Below are 16397 nucleotides of genomic sequence, written 5' to 3' on the forward strand. Positions count from 1 at the left end.
TATTGTGTGCCAAGCTGCTATTGTACATGCAAACCAGCCTTTGCTTGGGACAAAGTCTTATCAGTAATCTGCATGATTTTACCCCAGTTGTGTTGCTTTAGCTCCTTTAGTAGCATATTATAGTGGTTCTTATTGTAGTTAGTAATAGTTTTAGCTGCTGTTTTGGCTTTTTTAATTATTTTTGTCTAATATATAGCTTCTAGAGATGTAATTTCTCCTCTTCTGGGAGTTTTTATTTTACTGGGAGGATATGCTAAGTTCTGGTTTCAGACACTGCCTGTCTGTACCAACAGGAAGTCCCAGTGACTTAGTGACACGCCTTGTGCACCTGTTGCCTCAGGGAATATTATATTTTCTAAAAGTGCAACTTGCATCTTGCATTAAAATCTAGAGCCATCAGAAAACAGAGAGCACTAACTTGGACTCCTCACAGTGGAGAGCACAGTATGTCCAACCTCGGACACTGATCAGGGACCTCCCCTGTACGTTGGTCTCTGAGTAAGTCTGCTGCCTCTGAACTGTACTTCTTAAGGGCATCTAAGAGGAAGACCCAAAATTCCTTTCGTAAGATTTCCAGAGACCATCCTTCAAATTTTCCAGGTAGGGACTTAACCTAAGAGAAGTCAGTCTCCGACGAGTTCACTGACTTCAATTCTTACTGCTTTCCAACTTGGTACACATGAGGCTGCTGTCAGATATAGTGTGCTATGTTCAACTTTTCTTTAAAAGCTCAGGGCAGTCACTGGGTTCTGTTACAGTGCACCTGGCAGCCATCATAGCAGCTTTTTTGAGTAGATGCAGGTGTGCATTCCACTTAAGTGTGTGCACACCTTGCACACAGCTAAAGAATTTTGCCAAGCAGGACTTGCAGAGGGGCAGCACTTGTGCCAATAACTACCCACTCTGGTTCGTCCTGCCTGGAGTCAGAGCTCTGTATGATTTTCATCTCAAATCACTCTATTTTTAGTACTTTTCTGTTTATATTGAACAATCCCCACATAGGTGTTTGCTATGCCTACATGCAGCTCACAGCAAGGAGTGGTGTGTTTTGTTTATAGGTTTTTCACCAAATGGACTCTGGGGACAAGCGATCTTTGTCTGAATGTCTCAACATTACACCATGTCTGCTAATGGGTCTCATCCTAAACAATAAAGTCAATTTTGGTTCCTACTAAAAAAATAGAGTTCATTGAGGCCCTCAGACTCTTCAAGTTTAAGAGCATTTCTACTAACCGTTTTCAGTCATTTCCCTTACTCTGCAATCTCAGCCTTCCACAATGCCTTGAACGTGTCTCAGGTTCTTGGACAACATGTCTGCTGGCATAAAGATATTTAGAGGTAAATTAGAGATAAATAACAGCATAGAACACTGAAAGTCAGACCTGGTGTCTGTTAACAAACTTTATAGGACCATGGGAAACTTGGCCATGATAAATGGGTTCATAATAATTGACAAGGGATAGAGACTAAGACCAAGAATATCTTATTTCCTCTTACAAATCCATGGTATGCCCCCATCTTGAATACTGCATATAGATGTGATAGCTTTTCTGAGATGAGGCAATACTGGCATTGGAAAAGGTTCAGAGAAGGGCAACAAAAATGATTAGGAGTTTGGAATGAGTGCCATATGAAGAGAGATTAAAAAGACTGGGACATTTTAGCTTAGAAAAGAGGAGAGTAAGGGGGGATATGATAGAGGTCTATAAAATCATGATAGGTATGAAGAAAGGGAATAAAAAAAAATTATTTACTTTTTCCCATAACAAGAACTAGGGCTCACCAAATAAAATTAATAGGTAGCAGGTTTAAATCAAACAGAAGGAAGTTTTTCTTCACACAGTGCACAGTCAACTGTGGAACTTCTTGCCAGAGAATGTTGTGAAGGCCAGGACTTTAACAGGGTTCAAAAAATAACTAGATAAATTCATGGAGGATAGATCAGTCAATTATCCAGGATGGGTAGGAATGGTGTCCCTAGCTTCTGTTTCAGAGGCTGGAAATGGATGATAGGAGCGGGATCACTTCATGATTACCTGTTTCTGTTCACTTCTTCTGGGGCAACCGGCATTGGCCAGTGTTGACAGACAGGTTACTGGGCTAGTTGGACCTTTGGTCTGACCCAGTATGGCCATTCCTCTGACATCCGGCTAGTCAAAAGCATGCTGGACCACAGATGTTGTCTGACCAGAGAGTGATGCACTAGAGAGTTTCAGCCTCTAGCTTTGTCTATACCTCTTCATTGTGTATTTCTGAACCATTATGTTGGTATCGCATGTTTCAGGGCGATGAACATTTTGGTGGGTAGACCTGCTAACCTTGTTTTAGGTAGATTCTGAACCCCACCTTCTAGGGTGGGTACTGCTTGTGAGTCACCTAAGTGGAATACATGACTTCATTTACTTAACGTGAGTAATCATTTCTTTTTCAGCTGTGGTTCTTTGAGACAAGGTGCATGTGTGTATTCCATGACTGACCCTCCATCCTATGCATCAGACTCTAGTTTCTGAGTGTTCTTTGTAAAGGAGCTGAGGTGGAGGGTGTCAGGGAGACTCGACTTCATGTTGCCAGAGGAGAGGCTATGGTCATTAGGTGTGACAGTACTGCTAGGAAAAATCTTTGGTTCTAATGTGCTACGTGTATGCACAGCTATATGGAATACATGGTTACATCAGATCTCAAATAACCATGGTTTTTAAAAGTAACCATTTCTTTCCATTCTTGAATAGAATGTTTTTCTGTATTTGCCCACTCAGTGATGATGAGGCTCCTCAGGGGTCTCAGAAATTTATTTCTCCCAGTCAAGAGTCCTACTCTATTTGGGACCTCAAGTTGTTTCTTAAATGTCTTATAGAATCTCTGTTCTCCATTTCTCAATTGAAAGCAGCATTTCTGGTAGCCACCACTTTCATCAGCATAATGAGTTAGGGAAATGGGCGGCCCTTTTGGCATACCCCCTGTTCATGTTACCTTTCAAAGACAAGTTCACACGGCCACACCTGTTTTTACCAAAAATATCTTCGGAGTTCCATGTTAACTAATGCATTCACTTTCTGATCTTTTACCCTAAACCTCAAACAAAGAGGATGTGTTACACACAGTTGATGTCAGGAGAGCCTTCGCCTTCGATCTTGACAGGACTAAACCATTCAGAAAGACTCCCAAATTATTAGTCTCGATTGCAGATAAATCAAAAGGCTCTGCAATATAAGACTTCCCACATGCATTACTGATTGTGTTAGCTATTGCTACCAATCTTATAATCTCCAAACACATTCAGGCATATGAACTTGTTCTATAAGATCTATTGCCACTTCTACAGCTTTTTGCAAAAATATTCCCATCAGTGAAATAAATAGAACTGTGACTTGGACCTCTCTTTGTACTTTTGGTAAGTGCTGTGTGATATCTCATGACTTGGCTTCTGATGTTGTATGTGGCTCAGTTGTACTTTCTTCAATACTGAACTCAATTCTGAAGGCCCTTGCTCCTTAAAGAATTCAGTAGTCACCTAGGGCATGTCTACACTGAGGAGTTATTTTGAAATAACTCCCCTTATTTCAAAATAACTAGGCGAGTGTCCACACTACCAAGCCTGTTGTTTTGAAATAATAACTTCTGCTTGTGAAGAGGAATACGCTTATTTCAAAATAGTTATTTCGGGACTTATTTTGAAATAACCTGGTAGTGTAGACTTAGCCCTAGAGTGAAACACCTATAGGGACAGTACTAGAAAAAGAACACATTATTATTCACCCAGTGCACTAACACTAATTCTTCAGGATGTGGGTACCTATGGGTTCTCCACTTTGGGTACGTCTAGACTACATGTCTCTGTCGCCAGAGGCATGTAGATTAGGCTACCAGGCATAGGAAAATGAAGCGGCGATTTAAATAATTGCCGCTTCATTTAAATTTACATGGCTGCCGCACTGAGCCGACAAACAGCTGATCAGGGTAGCAAGAAGGTGAGCAGTAACTGAGAGTGCCACACGTGATAGAGCTCTACTACCTGATTGAACTGTTGTTTTGTAGAGCAATGATTTTTCAGTGGGTCCACAGACTACATCTAGGATTTCCAAACGGCTTTGTACCTCCACTTGAAATTTGTCAGGGGACCGCAGATGGAAAAAGGTTGAAAACTACTGTTGTACAGACAGCAAAGTCAGCGTATGCTGTACCTGTTTGCAGTAGCTTTAGCTAGTATCAGTAGTGTATTTAAATAGTATTTTAGGTTAAAATGCAGTTATAAAATATTCCAGATTGTATAATCTACATTAACCTAAATTACAAGTTCCTACAAAGGTGGGAAAGCAACAAGGGTGTTGCACTAGTTTAAACAAAATATAAATAGGACCAAAAAATATTTCATTATCTGCATTTTGTCAGTTGATGTTTTAAATGTCAACATTTGTTTAAAACTTTGCCACTTCGTAGGCGATACACTTGGTCACTGGAGCAGTACTTTATCCCAAATACTAGGTACATTAGATATTGTCAAAATAGTCAACCACAGAATGAAGTGAATAGTTAATCCAGTAAACAAAGCATATATTGTAGTTTGGAGAATTGGAGTATATCCTCACGATTGTTTTAATTGAAACATTAATTTTAAACATCATGGGATGTCATCTTCCAGCCTACAGAAGCATTTATTGAATTTAAAAATAAATTCCTGATTACAGCTACTTATATTTTTCCCCATTATTATCTTAGGTCAGTTTTGTGAAAGAAGCTATAATGAAAGTGCTGAATTTAGTGCTGATGTTTGCAGATCGTTGGCAGGCTGGTTTGGGAGCTTGGAGGTAAGTAATGTGTCCTAATGTGATCATTTCATGGTTCCAGTGTTGTGTTTGAAGTATATATCTTTTTGCATTGCATGGTTATTGGAAGAGGCTGAAATGACCTTTTGTTAACAAGGATAAAATTCAACTGAACTGAAGCTTATCAGCTTCAGGCACCTGTTGGTTGTATAATCAGAGTGTTTTTCAATGGATAATGGTGGCTGTTGTATGTAAAAAAAAAAAAATCATAAATTAATAAAATGAAAGGCTCAATGGTCATGTTTGTAATTACATTTTTTCTTTTAATGCTTAGCTTAAAATTACAGGCACTAGGAACTGACATTTTTTACTTGGTTTACGAGAGTTGTGAGTTTAAATAATAAGGACTCGTTCTGGACTGGTAAAAAGGCAAGGGAAGATAGGAAAAGTTAAACTTCCTTTGGTTATTGGCTCTGTAAATCTTCCTTTTTGATATAGTTGGCTAGTTGATAGTAACCTTGCGTTCTTCTTCGGGTAGTCCCCGTGGGTGCTCCACTTCTGGTGTCGGGCTGGTCCCGGCGCCGCAAATCGGAGCTTTAACAGAGCTGTGTGTGTGTGTGGTCGGGCAGCGCGCGTGCACTCCCGTTTCGCGCCTTTCATCTACCGCGCGCTGCCCGGCTCCCGCCAGTTCTTCTCATCCGCCTTGGGTCGCAGACGGAGCTTCCCTACTCTCTCCTCAAAATTTCCCCCTTCTTCCCTTCGGCTGTTTGCCGTGGGGAAGCCTCATGACTTTTACTGTTTAAATATAGACTGCGTCTAGCCCCGTTGGCAGACGCGGTTTAAAAAAAAAAAAAAGAAGAAAGGAAAGAGTATACTCAGAAAGAGCAGGGCTATATATAGATATACACTGTTGGCGTTTTTTTCTGTTGCCTGCTCTGGTTAAAAAAAAAAAAAACAAAAAAAAAAAAACAAAAAAGGAAGGAAATAAAGTTTAAACGGAAAGAAAGTAACACGGAGTAACCGGGGACGCATACAAGCGGCTGCTCTTAGCCGGCGGTAACACTCAGTCCCCACAACTCAAAATGCCGGGCTCCCCCGGCTTCAAGAAATGTGAAGGCTGTGCTGAGCCAATGCCGGTGTCAGATGGACACTCGGCTTGCATTCGCTGCCTTGGGGAGACTCACATCCCCCAAAAGTGCTCCCACTGTGCCAGCCTGACGACTAGAGCCCGCAAGGAGCGGGAACGTCGCTTGAAGGAGATCCTGTTTGATAAGGCTCTCATGCCTTCCACTGCCTCAGGATCCTCTGCCTCCGACCCTACGACTGATAAGCGGAAGGCTCCTTCTGAGGCTTTGCCCTCATCAAAAAAGAGGAAAGCCTCTCCTGCTCACTCCCTGCCAGCTGCTCCGCAGTCGCGGGCAAGCGCAGGTGACAAGCCGGGCACTTCTCGTTCGAGGGTAACCCGTGCTCCATCAGTCAATAAGCCGGCCGGCACTTCAGAGTCTCGTCAGCCCCCTGCTCGGGATCCTCACCCGGCACCGGGGCTTCTTAAAGAGACAGACGCAGCGGCACCAGTTGTATCAGCGGTGCCGGCTGTTGAAGGGCTTTTAACCACGGCCCCCCACAGGGAGCTGTCCTCAGCACCGGCAGGGGATCAGCGTGCTCATACTCAGATGCCTGCTTCACAGCCCTTAACCCTTCACTCTCCAGGCTCTACACAGCCAGCAGCATCAACACAAAAATCAAATGCCCAGGGAATCTCCCAGTGTGCCTCGCCAAGGTCTCACCACGAGCCATCCCCTCACCGCTGTGCCTCTACGCACCACGCAAGAGACCATGGGCATTATTACCACCGCAGTCTCTCATCTCGTCACTACTATAATAGAGAGCGTAGCTGTTCACACCAGAGATATTCGAGATCTCCTTCTCCGGCGAGACGCTCACGATCACCAACTCATTCACCAAGAAGTACATATTACGCCAGGTATGACAGCACTAGATCTTCTGGACGCTTCTCCCCTGCAAGGTCTGGCCGGCACTATTCTCATCGTTATAGACCGGACTATCTTGAATCATCTCATCACAGTCACTCTCGGTCTCATCGCAGGTCTCCATGTTCCTGTAGATCAGTTAGTCCACGCTCTGGGCACTCGGAGATCTCCAAGCGTTCTCCGCTACGACGTCCCGTATCTTCTCGTTCCCCCACGCATTGTTCTCAAATGTCGGACCTAGAGGAAGGGCAACTCTCGGAAGGTGAGCAGGATATCTCCCCTAATGCCAGTTCACCACAGCCCTCTAGGGATGAACCGCTGTCTATGGGCGAGAAGTCTCCACCGGATGATCTTAAGGAATTCCAAGACCTGTTTAAACGTGTAGCGCAATCTCAGGAAGTGCAGCTCACTGACTCTCAAGCTAAACAGCATAAGCTGTTTAAGAATCTGCACCCTAAACAACAGAGAAAGATTGCACTCCCGGTAGATGAAGCCATCTTAGAAGTGGCACAGGATATCTGGCAGACGCCAACATCGATACCGCCAACTAATAAGAAAATTGACAAGAAGTATTTCGTTTCATCCAAAGGACTGGATTTTCTTTTCAATCACCCTCAGCCGAATTCCCTGATAGTGGATGCGGTTCGTCACAAGAACAAGATGCCCCAATTCAAGAATTCCCTACCGGATAGGGAGACAAAGAAATTGGACCACTTTGGTCGGAAAGTTTACTCCTCCTCGACCTTGTTACTGCGGGTTGCCAATTATGCTGCTCTGTTATCGAACCATAACTTTGATAATTACTCTAAGTTACCGGAACTCATGCAGCACCTCCCTGACAGTAAGAAGTCTCTCCTTAGATCGGTTGTCCAGGAAGGTTTCACCGCATGTAGAACAGCCCTTCAGATAGCCGCGGACATTGCTGACACAGCCGCGCGAGCAATGGCAACAGGCATTGCGATGAGGAGAGCTTCCTGGCTACTGTCAGCGGGAGCTCCTAAGGAGTTGAACTCCAAAGTGGAAGATTTACCCTTTGATTGTCAGAAGTTGTTTGCCTCTACTACCGACGAGATCCTCCATTCTGGCAAGGACTCTCGTATGACCCTTCGTTCTCTGGGGATGTACACGTCACCTTTTAAACGCAGACGATACTACCCTTTCCAGAGGAAATATGATTATTTTCCCTATAAGCAACAGCAACAGCAGCAACAGCAGCGTGGATCTGACCAGTCTAGATTCAGACAGCGCCCTCAGCGCAAACGTCAGCAACAGAACCGCTCTGCTGCTCGACCTTCCCAGAAGCAGCAGGTTTGACTCCCGTGCAGAGGACGCGAACATGTCTCCAACGGTCAGCACTCGGAAGCCTGCAATCACCACCACCACTCTATTCCACCACCGCCTCAGGCCATTCCTTCATCAATGGGCCACCATTACATCGGACCGATGGGTCCTAGAGGTCATATCGTCGGGCCTGACAATCCCGTTCGCATCAATCCCTCCGACCACTCCTCCCACCCCATCCCTTCTCAGGGACCCGTCTCATGGGGCCGCTCTTCGAGAAGAGGTTCTTCACCTACTCGAGATCGGAGCCATAGAGAGAGTACCCGACGAATTCCGAGGCAAAGGGTTCTACTCCAGATATTTCCTGGTTCCCAAAAAGTCCGGAGGGTGGAGACCGATCCTGGATCTGAGGGGTCTGAACCGTTTTATTCGAAAGCAGCGCTTCAAAATGACCACCCTGGCCAAGATCATGCCAGCACTAAACAGAGGAGACTGGTTCGCAGTCCTGGATTTGCAAGACGCATATTTCCATGTAACGATTCACATAGCCCACAGGCGTTTTCTCAGATTCGTAGTGGGCGACGATCATTTTCAGTACAGGGTTCTGCCTTTCGGCCTCATTTCGGCCCCAAGGGTGTTCTCCAAGACACTAGCGGTAGTGGCTGCCCATCTTCGAAGGATAGGAGTCGTTATCTTCCCCTACCTCGACGATTGCCTCATCAAGGCGCGCACCCAGTTAGAGGCTCAACACATGGTAGTCGCAACTCAGGAGTTGTTCGACTCCCTCGGCCTTATCGTGAACACTCAAAAATCGCGCCCACGACCTACGCAGATTTTAACCTTCATAGGAGCGCGTCTCGACTCCCAGTCGGAAAGAGTCCATCTTCCACTCGAGCGTTTTCAAGTAATGCAAGATCTGATAAAAACAGTTTTGCACGCTCCAATGCTCCCGGTACGCGTATGTCTCCAGCTTCTGGGACATATGGCTTCCACGACAATCATAGTGCGCCATTCAAGACTGCACCTCAGGTGTCTGCAGCATTGGCTAAGCACGGTTTACAAGCCTACCGACCACAGCATTCGCAAGACGGTAGTACTTCCAGTACATGTCAAAGACTCCCTAGTATGGTGGACGAATCACAACAACATGTTGTCAGGAGTTCCCTTCCATGCACCACAACCGTCACGAGAGATAACCACAGACGCTTCTCTCATCGGCTGGGGTGCCCACATGGGCACAAAAACAGTTCAGGGTCGTTGGTCCACTACGGAGATGATGCTCCACATCAATCTTCTCGAGCTTCGAGCCGTGTTTCATGCCTGCAAACACTTCAAGGTATACATAAAAGGTACTGTCACCAGAATCCTCACGGACAATGTAGTCGCAATGTACTACGTAAACAGACAGGGGGGTGCCCGGTCCCGCTCACTTTGTGCGGAGGCTATCCGTCTCTGGAAATGGTGCATTCGAAACAACATCTCTATAGTTGCGTCATACTTACCGGGTGTGAACAATACCACAGCCGATGCACTGAGCAGGTATTTCCCCCAGGACCACGAGTGGGTGATCCGCACAGATGTCCTCTTAACTCTCTTCCATCAGTGGGGGTTTCCGACGATAGATCTCTTTGCAACACGTGCCAACGCAAAATGCAGAGCTTACTGTTCCAGAGCGGGAGTGGGACCTCATTCGCTGGGAGACGCATTCCTCCTTCACTGGGGCACATCACTCTTGTATGCATTCCCCCCTGTTGTACTCATTCCCAGAGTACTCGAGAAGGTTGTGATGGACAGGGCACGAGTGATACTTATAGCCCCAGCATGGCCCAGGCAGCCATGGTACTCAACCCTTCGGCAGCTCTCTGTACGAGCACCGCGCCGACTGCCTTGCCTACCAGATTTGCTGACACAACAGAGAGGCTCACTGCGTCACCCGAAGCTGGACACTCTGCACCTCACTGCATGGATGGTACATGGTTCAGCGAGTCCGAGAATCTTTGTTCGGACCAAGTGAAGCGTGTTCTCCTGCACAGCAGGAGAGATTCCACCAGGAAAACCTACCTGTCAAAGTGGTCCAGATTTGTACGATGGTGTGCTCCTAAACTCCTGGATCCCTTGCTTTCGCCGATGCATGTCTTATTGGACTATGTCCTTCAGCTGCAGGCAACCGGACTAGCCATTTCATCACTTAAGGTCCACATAGCGGCAATAGCTGCTTTTCACTACCCCGTTGAAGGCAAGTCGGTTTTTTCTCACCCCATGATGGTTAGATTTCTCAGAGGATTGGCTAACCTCAACCCACCACGGAGACCTCCGCCACCTGTATGGAGTCTTGACCTGGTCATCGATGTCCTCACTGGGCCACCGTTTGAACCGCTGGCCACGGTACCGCTACCGATGCTTACGATGAAGGTACTTTTTCTTCTGGCTATAACATCAGCACGCAGGGTGAGCGAGTTATCCGCACTAATGTCAACGCCTCCCTATACGGTCTTCAACCCGGAATCAGTGATACTGAGGTCTCATCCAGCCTTTCTACCTAAAGTATGTACGGAATTTCACATAAACGAACCAATTGTTTTGCCATGTTTCTACCCAAAACCGCATGCATCTCAGCGAGACGCTCTCCTGCATACGCTCGATGTCCGCAGAGCCCTGGCTTTCTATATAGACAGAACCCGTACTTTACGTAAGACGGACCGCCTCTTTATTTCAACATCGGGCTCTTCTAGGGGCAAGTCCTTATCCGCCCAGCGCATTTCCAAGCTGGTTGTCTCTTGTATCACGACGTGCTATACTATCCGTAAGAAGTCTCTCACCTCGCAACCTAGAGCTCACTCAACACGAGCAGTCGCTACGTCTACAGCTTTCGTGAACGGTGTCCCTCTTCGTGACATCTGCCGTGCTGCAACTTGGTCTTCAAATTCTACCTTTTCAAGACATTATGCAATTGTTCAGCACTTCACCACTGACTCAGCAGTAGCCTTGGCAGTGTTGCCTACTGCTCGGAATACCGATTCCGAAACACATGTTTAGCCGAGATTACTGCTTCGGAGTCACCAGAAGTGGAGCACCCACGGGGACTACCCGAAGAAGAAAAGGAAGTTACTCACTTCGTGCAGTAACGATCGTTCTTCGAGGTGTGTCCCCGTGGGTGCTCCACGACCCGCCCTCCTCCCTGCTTCGGAATCTTGTTTTTTTCTGTCTTTCAGATAGGCGGTGAGACGAACTGGCGGGAGCCGGGCAGCGCGCGGTAGATGAAAGGCGCGAAACGGGAGTGCACGCGCGCTGCCCGACCACACACACACACAGCTCTGTTAAAGCTCCGATTTGCGGCGCCGGGACCAGCCCGACACCAGAAGTGGAGCACCCACGGGGACACACCTCGAAGAACGATCGTTACTGCACGAAGTGAGTAACTTCCTTTTCTATCTCAGAAGGTGAAATCCTGCTTCTGTCAAAGTTGAGGGACATTTTGCCTTTGAGTTCAGTGGACCAGCATTTCACCCAGAAAGTTCAGGGCTCCCATTGTATCAAAAATAAGCCCTATAAATGTCTAAGCAAACCTCTTGCATTATATGAGGATTGCCTAAATGTATTATATTCTGTTGCTTTTTCCTTTATACCTCCTCTGTATTCTTAGGCACCAGATGAGAAATTTCTGTAAGGCAGAGTATTCAGGAGTGCTCAGTGCTGATCTGTCCTCGTGGAACTCGCCATCCACGTGCTAACTTGCCATGGGCATCCATCTCTTGGGCACGTGTTTTTTGTCTATGGAACCCACATCAGGGAAAAAGAAGAGCGATTAATCAAGTAGCTTCTTAGCTCTCGGCCAGCAATGGGCAATCTAGGTTAGTGAGTGGGCTGCCTGAGTAGGCCTTTTTCACCTCGATGGGCTGCAAGATTGCATAACCAAGATGGTCTCTCAGAATACGGTAGTTTTGTTAACTGTGCTTGCATACCTCAAATTTGCGAGGTGTGCTGATTGAGCTGTAGCCATGCTAAGTTTGGAAGGGGAGCAACTGTATGGCTCTCACTCAGTGTTGTGTGCAGTCAGCATGCACCTCACTTCACGTGCCCTTGCTTTACATGTTGGTTACTTTAGTAAAACTACTAGAGGAAAAAACCTACACAAATGGAAACTAGCAGAATTTGGTAACTTGCACGTGGGCAATGGTAAACAATGTTCCGTGGACCACACACCGAAATCCAGTGGACCACATGCAACCCACGAGCTACAGGTTGCCCACCACTGCTCTAGACTTTGAAGCAGTTTGGAGCTTGAGAGCATATCGCATAAGAGAGGTTTCCTAGACTGGAACAGTAACTTTACTTCACACAGGATCGGTGTCTAATCCTACTAGCTATTCGATTCATAGCAGAGTGTGGCGTTAGCTCATTATTAATTGTGTTGTGATAGTGCCTTAGTAGCCTCTGTCAAGAATTGTTGTGCTAAGCCACCCGGGGTTGGCAATAATTTTTGCTGGGGGGTCACTCTAGAAATTTGGTAAGTGATCAAGCGCTGCATTTTTCTCTTATATTAATGGAGGAAGTGTGGTATCTGGGAGTGAGTTTGGGTGAAGGAGGTGGTTGTGACCTCAGGCACTGGACTGGGGTGCAGGGGTTTGGGTTGTGACCTAGGACAAGAGGGGGTTGTGACCTGGGACCGGAGATTGGGGTGCCAGATCTGGGAGAGGATATGGGTGCAGGAGGGGAGCAGAGGTTTTGGGTATGTGGTATAGAGGGAGGAGGATTGGGAGACAGAGTTGGGGAAGGGAGAGGCCAGGCACCAGAGGCAGGCTCTGGCCAGAAGATTTATCTGGGTGACTCTTGGCCAGCAGCCCAGCATGTTTCTCAGCCAGCCTGCTTGCCTGCCTACCTCGTCCCTGAACTGGCTTCAGAGCCGTGTGTGTCTGTAAATAACTATGGGGGGGGGGCATATTGTTTTGTGACTGCCTGTTATTCAAATCCAATGGGATTGTGGTGAGGGCTGGGGCAGTACCTGAAGCTCTTCCCCACCCTCCCCCCACTTTCCGGGCTCAGTTTTGAAAGAGAAATGGACCGGGAGCCACTTTTCTGAGCGGCATGTGGGTGGGACAAGACAAGCAGGGAGTCTGCCTGTGGATCTCTCCTGCGTCCACAGATTGGATGCAGCCCGTGGGCCATATTTTGTCTAGGGCTGTGCTATAAGCTCTCCATTCACACACAATTGAAAGATCATCTCACCTGAAAGCTTAGAATACCCAAAGCACTCATTTTTATTCATTATTAAAAAGAAAGGCTATGTCATCTTATATAGGAATATATATGTAGTCAATTATCAATTTTATATTTTTAATTAAATTGCACTTCTTTCTTAGGATGGAATCCATAGAGAAGATGGAATCAGATTTTAAAAATTGTCATATGTTTCTTGTAACAGTTCTAAATAAAGCAGTCTGTAGAGGCTCTTTTCCTCATTGTGAGTATACAGAACAATTTAACAATAGTCTTTTTATATACTGACGCTTCTCATTTATAAACTTCTTTCAGAAAGTAGGCTTTTTTGAGTTTGTAGGAATGTGGCTGTTTAATATGATTTAAATTGATTTTTATATTGTGTAAGAGCAAGCTTAAGGTGTGAGACTGGCAAAGCATTGTCTCTTCTTTTAATAAAACAATTTAAAAATATTTTACAGCATGTGTGCCTTGTTTTGGTTATGAACAGCAAATCCTTCTTCATTTTGCCTAAGGCCTTGAGGCTAGACATGCTAATGATGATTGGCATCAATCGTAAATCCTAACTGTGTCAACGGAATTCACATGCCACTTAAAGTATTTGGTACTCATTTATTTGACTACACATCACTTAAAATGGCTGACGTTGAATATGTGACAAGATGATTTGTAGTCAGAGATAATAATCACTGTTAAACATAGATTGCATATTCTTTTTTATGCAGATGTTGTAGTGCCTTCTATAAGCTAAACAGAATTACAGGCAGTCCCCAGGTTACATGGATCCGACTTATGTCGGATCCCTACTTACCAACGGGGCTTTTCTCGCCGAGGAGGACGCGGGCAGCGGGACCCCCCCAGCAGACCAGGGAGACGCAGAGCAAAGCCGCGGAGGACGCGGGCGGTGGGACTGTGGTGTGTCTGGGCGGTCCCGCCGCCCACGTCCTCCACAGTGAGAAAAGCCACTCCGCGTCTCCCTAGTCTGCTTGGGCGCCCCTCCCCCAGCAGACCAGGGAGACGCGGAGCAAAGCCGCGGAGGACGGAGGTGGCGGGACCGCGGCGCATCTCGGCGGTCCCGCATCCTCCGCGTCTCCCTGGTCTACTGGGGGGGAGGGAGGGGGCGCAGCTAGGGGGGGGACCGCTGCTGAAACTGACCAGCGGCTGATTCCAGGAAGTCCGGGGCAGAGCAACTCTGCCTCGGGCTTCCTGTAGTCAGCCGCTGGTCAGTTTCAGCAGTGGCTGAATCTGGACGCCAGTTCCGACTTGCATACAAATTCAACTTAAGAACAAACCTACAGTCCCTATCTTGTACGTAACCCGGGGACTGCCTGTATTTTATTTATTGTTTTATTATGATATCAGAATAGACATCCTAGAATGGAAGGCATAAAATGGCCACTTTTATTTTAACAATTCAGTAGTTTTTTGTGCTGGTGCGTTAGATATTATGTAGCAGTATAATCTTGTACAGTACTTAACAGGCAAATGGAGGCAGAGTCTGACTGAGGAATCTACATTTTAACGATTAGGAGTTGAGAGTTTCATTTTAAATTGGCCATGACCGTTTTAACATGTCATCTATGTTGGTATAATATCACTGTTCTTAAACATTTCAGCTGATAGACTTTTAAGTATTTCGCATGTATTTTTTCAGTCTGAATGTTGCACCCACTAAATATTTCTAAAGATAACAAAATATTTGTTTAAGTAACAGGTGCATCTGTGGAAAACTAAATACGTAATGATGTGGGTAGTGGTACAAGAATAACACTAATTTTAAATGAAGCAAAAGCTACACCAGACTAACACGGCTACGTTTCTATTACTAATTTTAAATGACACTGGCTTCTCACAAGGACAGAGAATACAAAAGTGGCCATGGTTGTAATTTCAAGACCTTAAATACGAGAGCAGGTGGAACATAAATTGTCCGCTTTTTGAAGTGAATTTATTCTGTGCTTGCACTGATATAAATTAAAGCAGAATTTTGTCCTGTGTTATGGGATCTTTTCGGTGGGGGCATTATTTACAAAGGACAAAGATTCATTTATTCTTTTTGCTAAGGACCAACATTTGAAAGGAATGCAACTTTCCACAGTTGATCCCTCATTATTTAAGATATTTCAGGTAATGAAATTGATAAAATTGAAATCTCCTGATGGAGAGAAGATATCGTTGTTTGTAATCTGAATAGTAAAAATATATTTTGTAAGCTATAAAACAGACAGCTTCAGAAAACCTTTGCAGAGTGATATAAACAAGCATATTTAAAATGTTTAATTGTTTTAATCTGTTTTGGTTCACAGTGGAGTCTTTAGCTTTGTCACTCATGGCTGGCATGGAACAAAATTAACAAATCCAAAGTGCATTGAACTATTCAAGAACTGAACTCCTGTAGCATTCATCTTCAACGTTATTTAAAGTGATCCTTTTTTACTGAAATCCGTGTGTGTGTGTGTGTGTGTGTGTGTGTGTGTGTGTGTGTATACACACACATAGCTAAATAACAGTTTATATAATTTCCTTTTATTGACAGTTTGAAAATGTAAAATGCTTGAAACTGTAAATGGCATTGTATATAGTATTTAATGAGTATTTAATTGTGGCTGTATTTTTTCTGCATGTTAGTATACTATAATATCAAATTCATACTGTCATGTAAAAGTAGCTGATTTGAAAATACATCAGCTGTATTGTGTTGTGAAGAAGGAATTATTTTTAAAAATAAAGTATTATCTGCGTAAGTCTTGAAAATAGTTCCCATTAATTTTGGAAGAAATGTTAAATACTTGCCATTTTAAATTAGGATCAAAAGACATATGTATAATATATTATAACTGTGGAAGTGCGGAGTACAAAAATACTTGTTCTCAGCTCCTTACCCTTCTGTTGTTCTTCCAGTCCTTTCCACAGGTGATCTGTCCCTTGTTCAGTTTCCTAGTCTCTTGTGACTTAGTCTCTGTCTTCATGTCTGTATATGTGAACCTCACTCTTGGGCTATGTCTACATTGTGGGGTTTTTCTGGGATACCAGAGGAAAAACTCGGCTGCATCCAGGGAATGCATCTGCTCTTCCGCTTTTTTTATCTGTGGGAACTACAAACTTTGTATTAAAAAAAAAAAAAAAAAAAAAAGCTGAAATTTTG

At 45.0% G+C, this 16397-nt stretch overlaps 1 protein-coding gene across 4 annotated transcripts in view; it reads left to right on the forward strand.

The window, feature by feature from the left end:
* The window catches only part of TUBGCP5 (tubulin gamma complex component 5), a 58414-nt gene extending 42049 nt beyond the window's left edge, over positions 1 to 16365 (forward strand). The window contains exons 21-23 of one of the 4 annotated variants that reach the window (XM_075916235.1): positions 4717 to 4805; positions 13396 to 13496; positions 15559 to 16365. In XM_075916235.1, coding sequence (XP_075772350.1) covers positions 4717 to 4805; positions 13396 to 13496; positions 15559 to 15605 — 237 coding nt within the window. In that variant the 3' untranslated portion in view covers positions 15606 to 16365. Of the gene's footprint in view, positions 1 to 391; positions 4806 to 13395; positions 13497 to 15558 lie in introns of those variants that run through there. The other 3 variants (XM_006135828.4, XM_025177819.2, XM_075916237.1) reach the window with 3 other exon arrangements.
* Positions 16366 to 16397: the final 32 nt, after the last annotated feature.

This window comes from Pelodiscus sinensis, chromosome 1 (assembly GCF_049634645.1).
Source record: "Pelodiscus sinensis isolate JC-2024 chromosome 1, ASM4963464v1, whole genome shotgun sequence".
Classification (NCBI taxonomy): Eukaryota; Metazoa; Chordata; order Testudines; family Trionychidae; genus Pelodiscus; species Pelodiscus sinensis.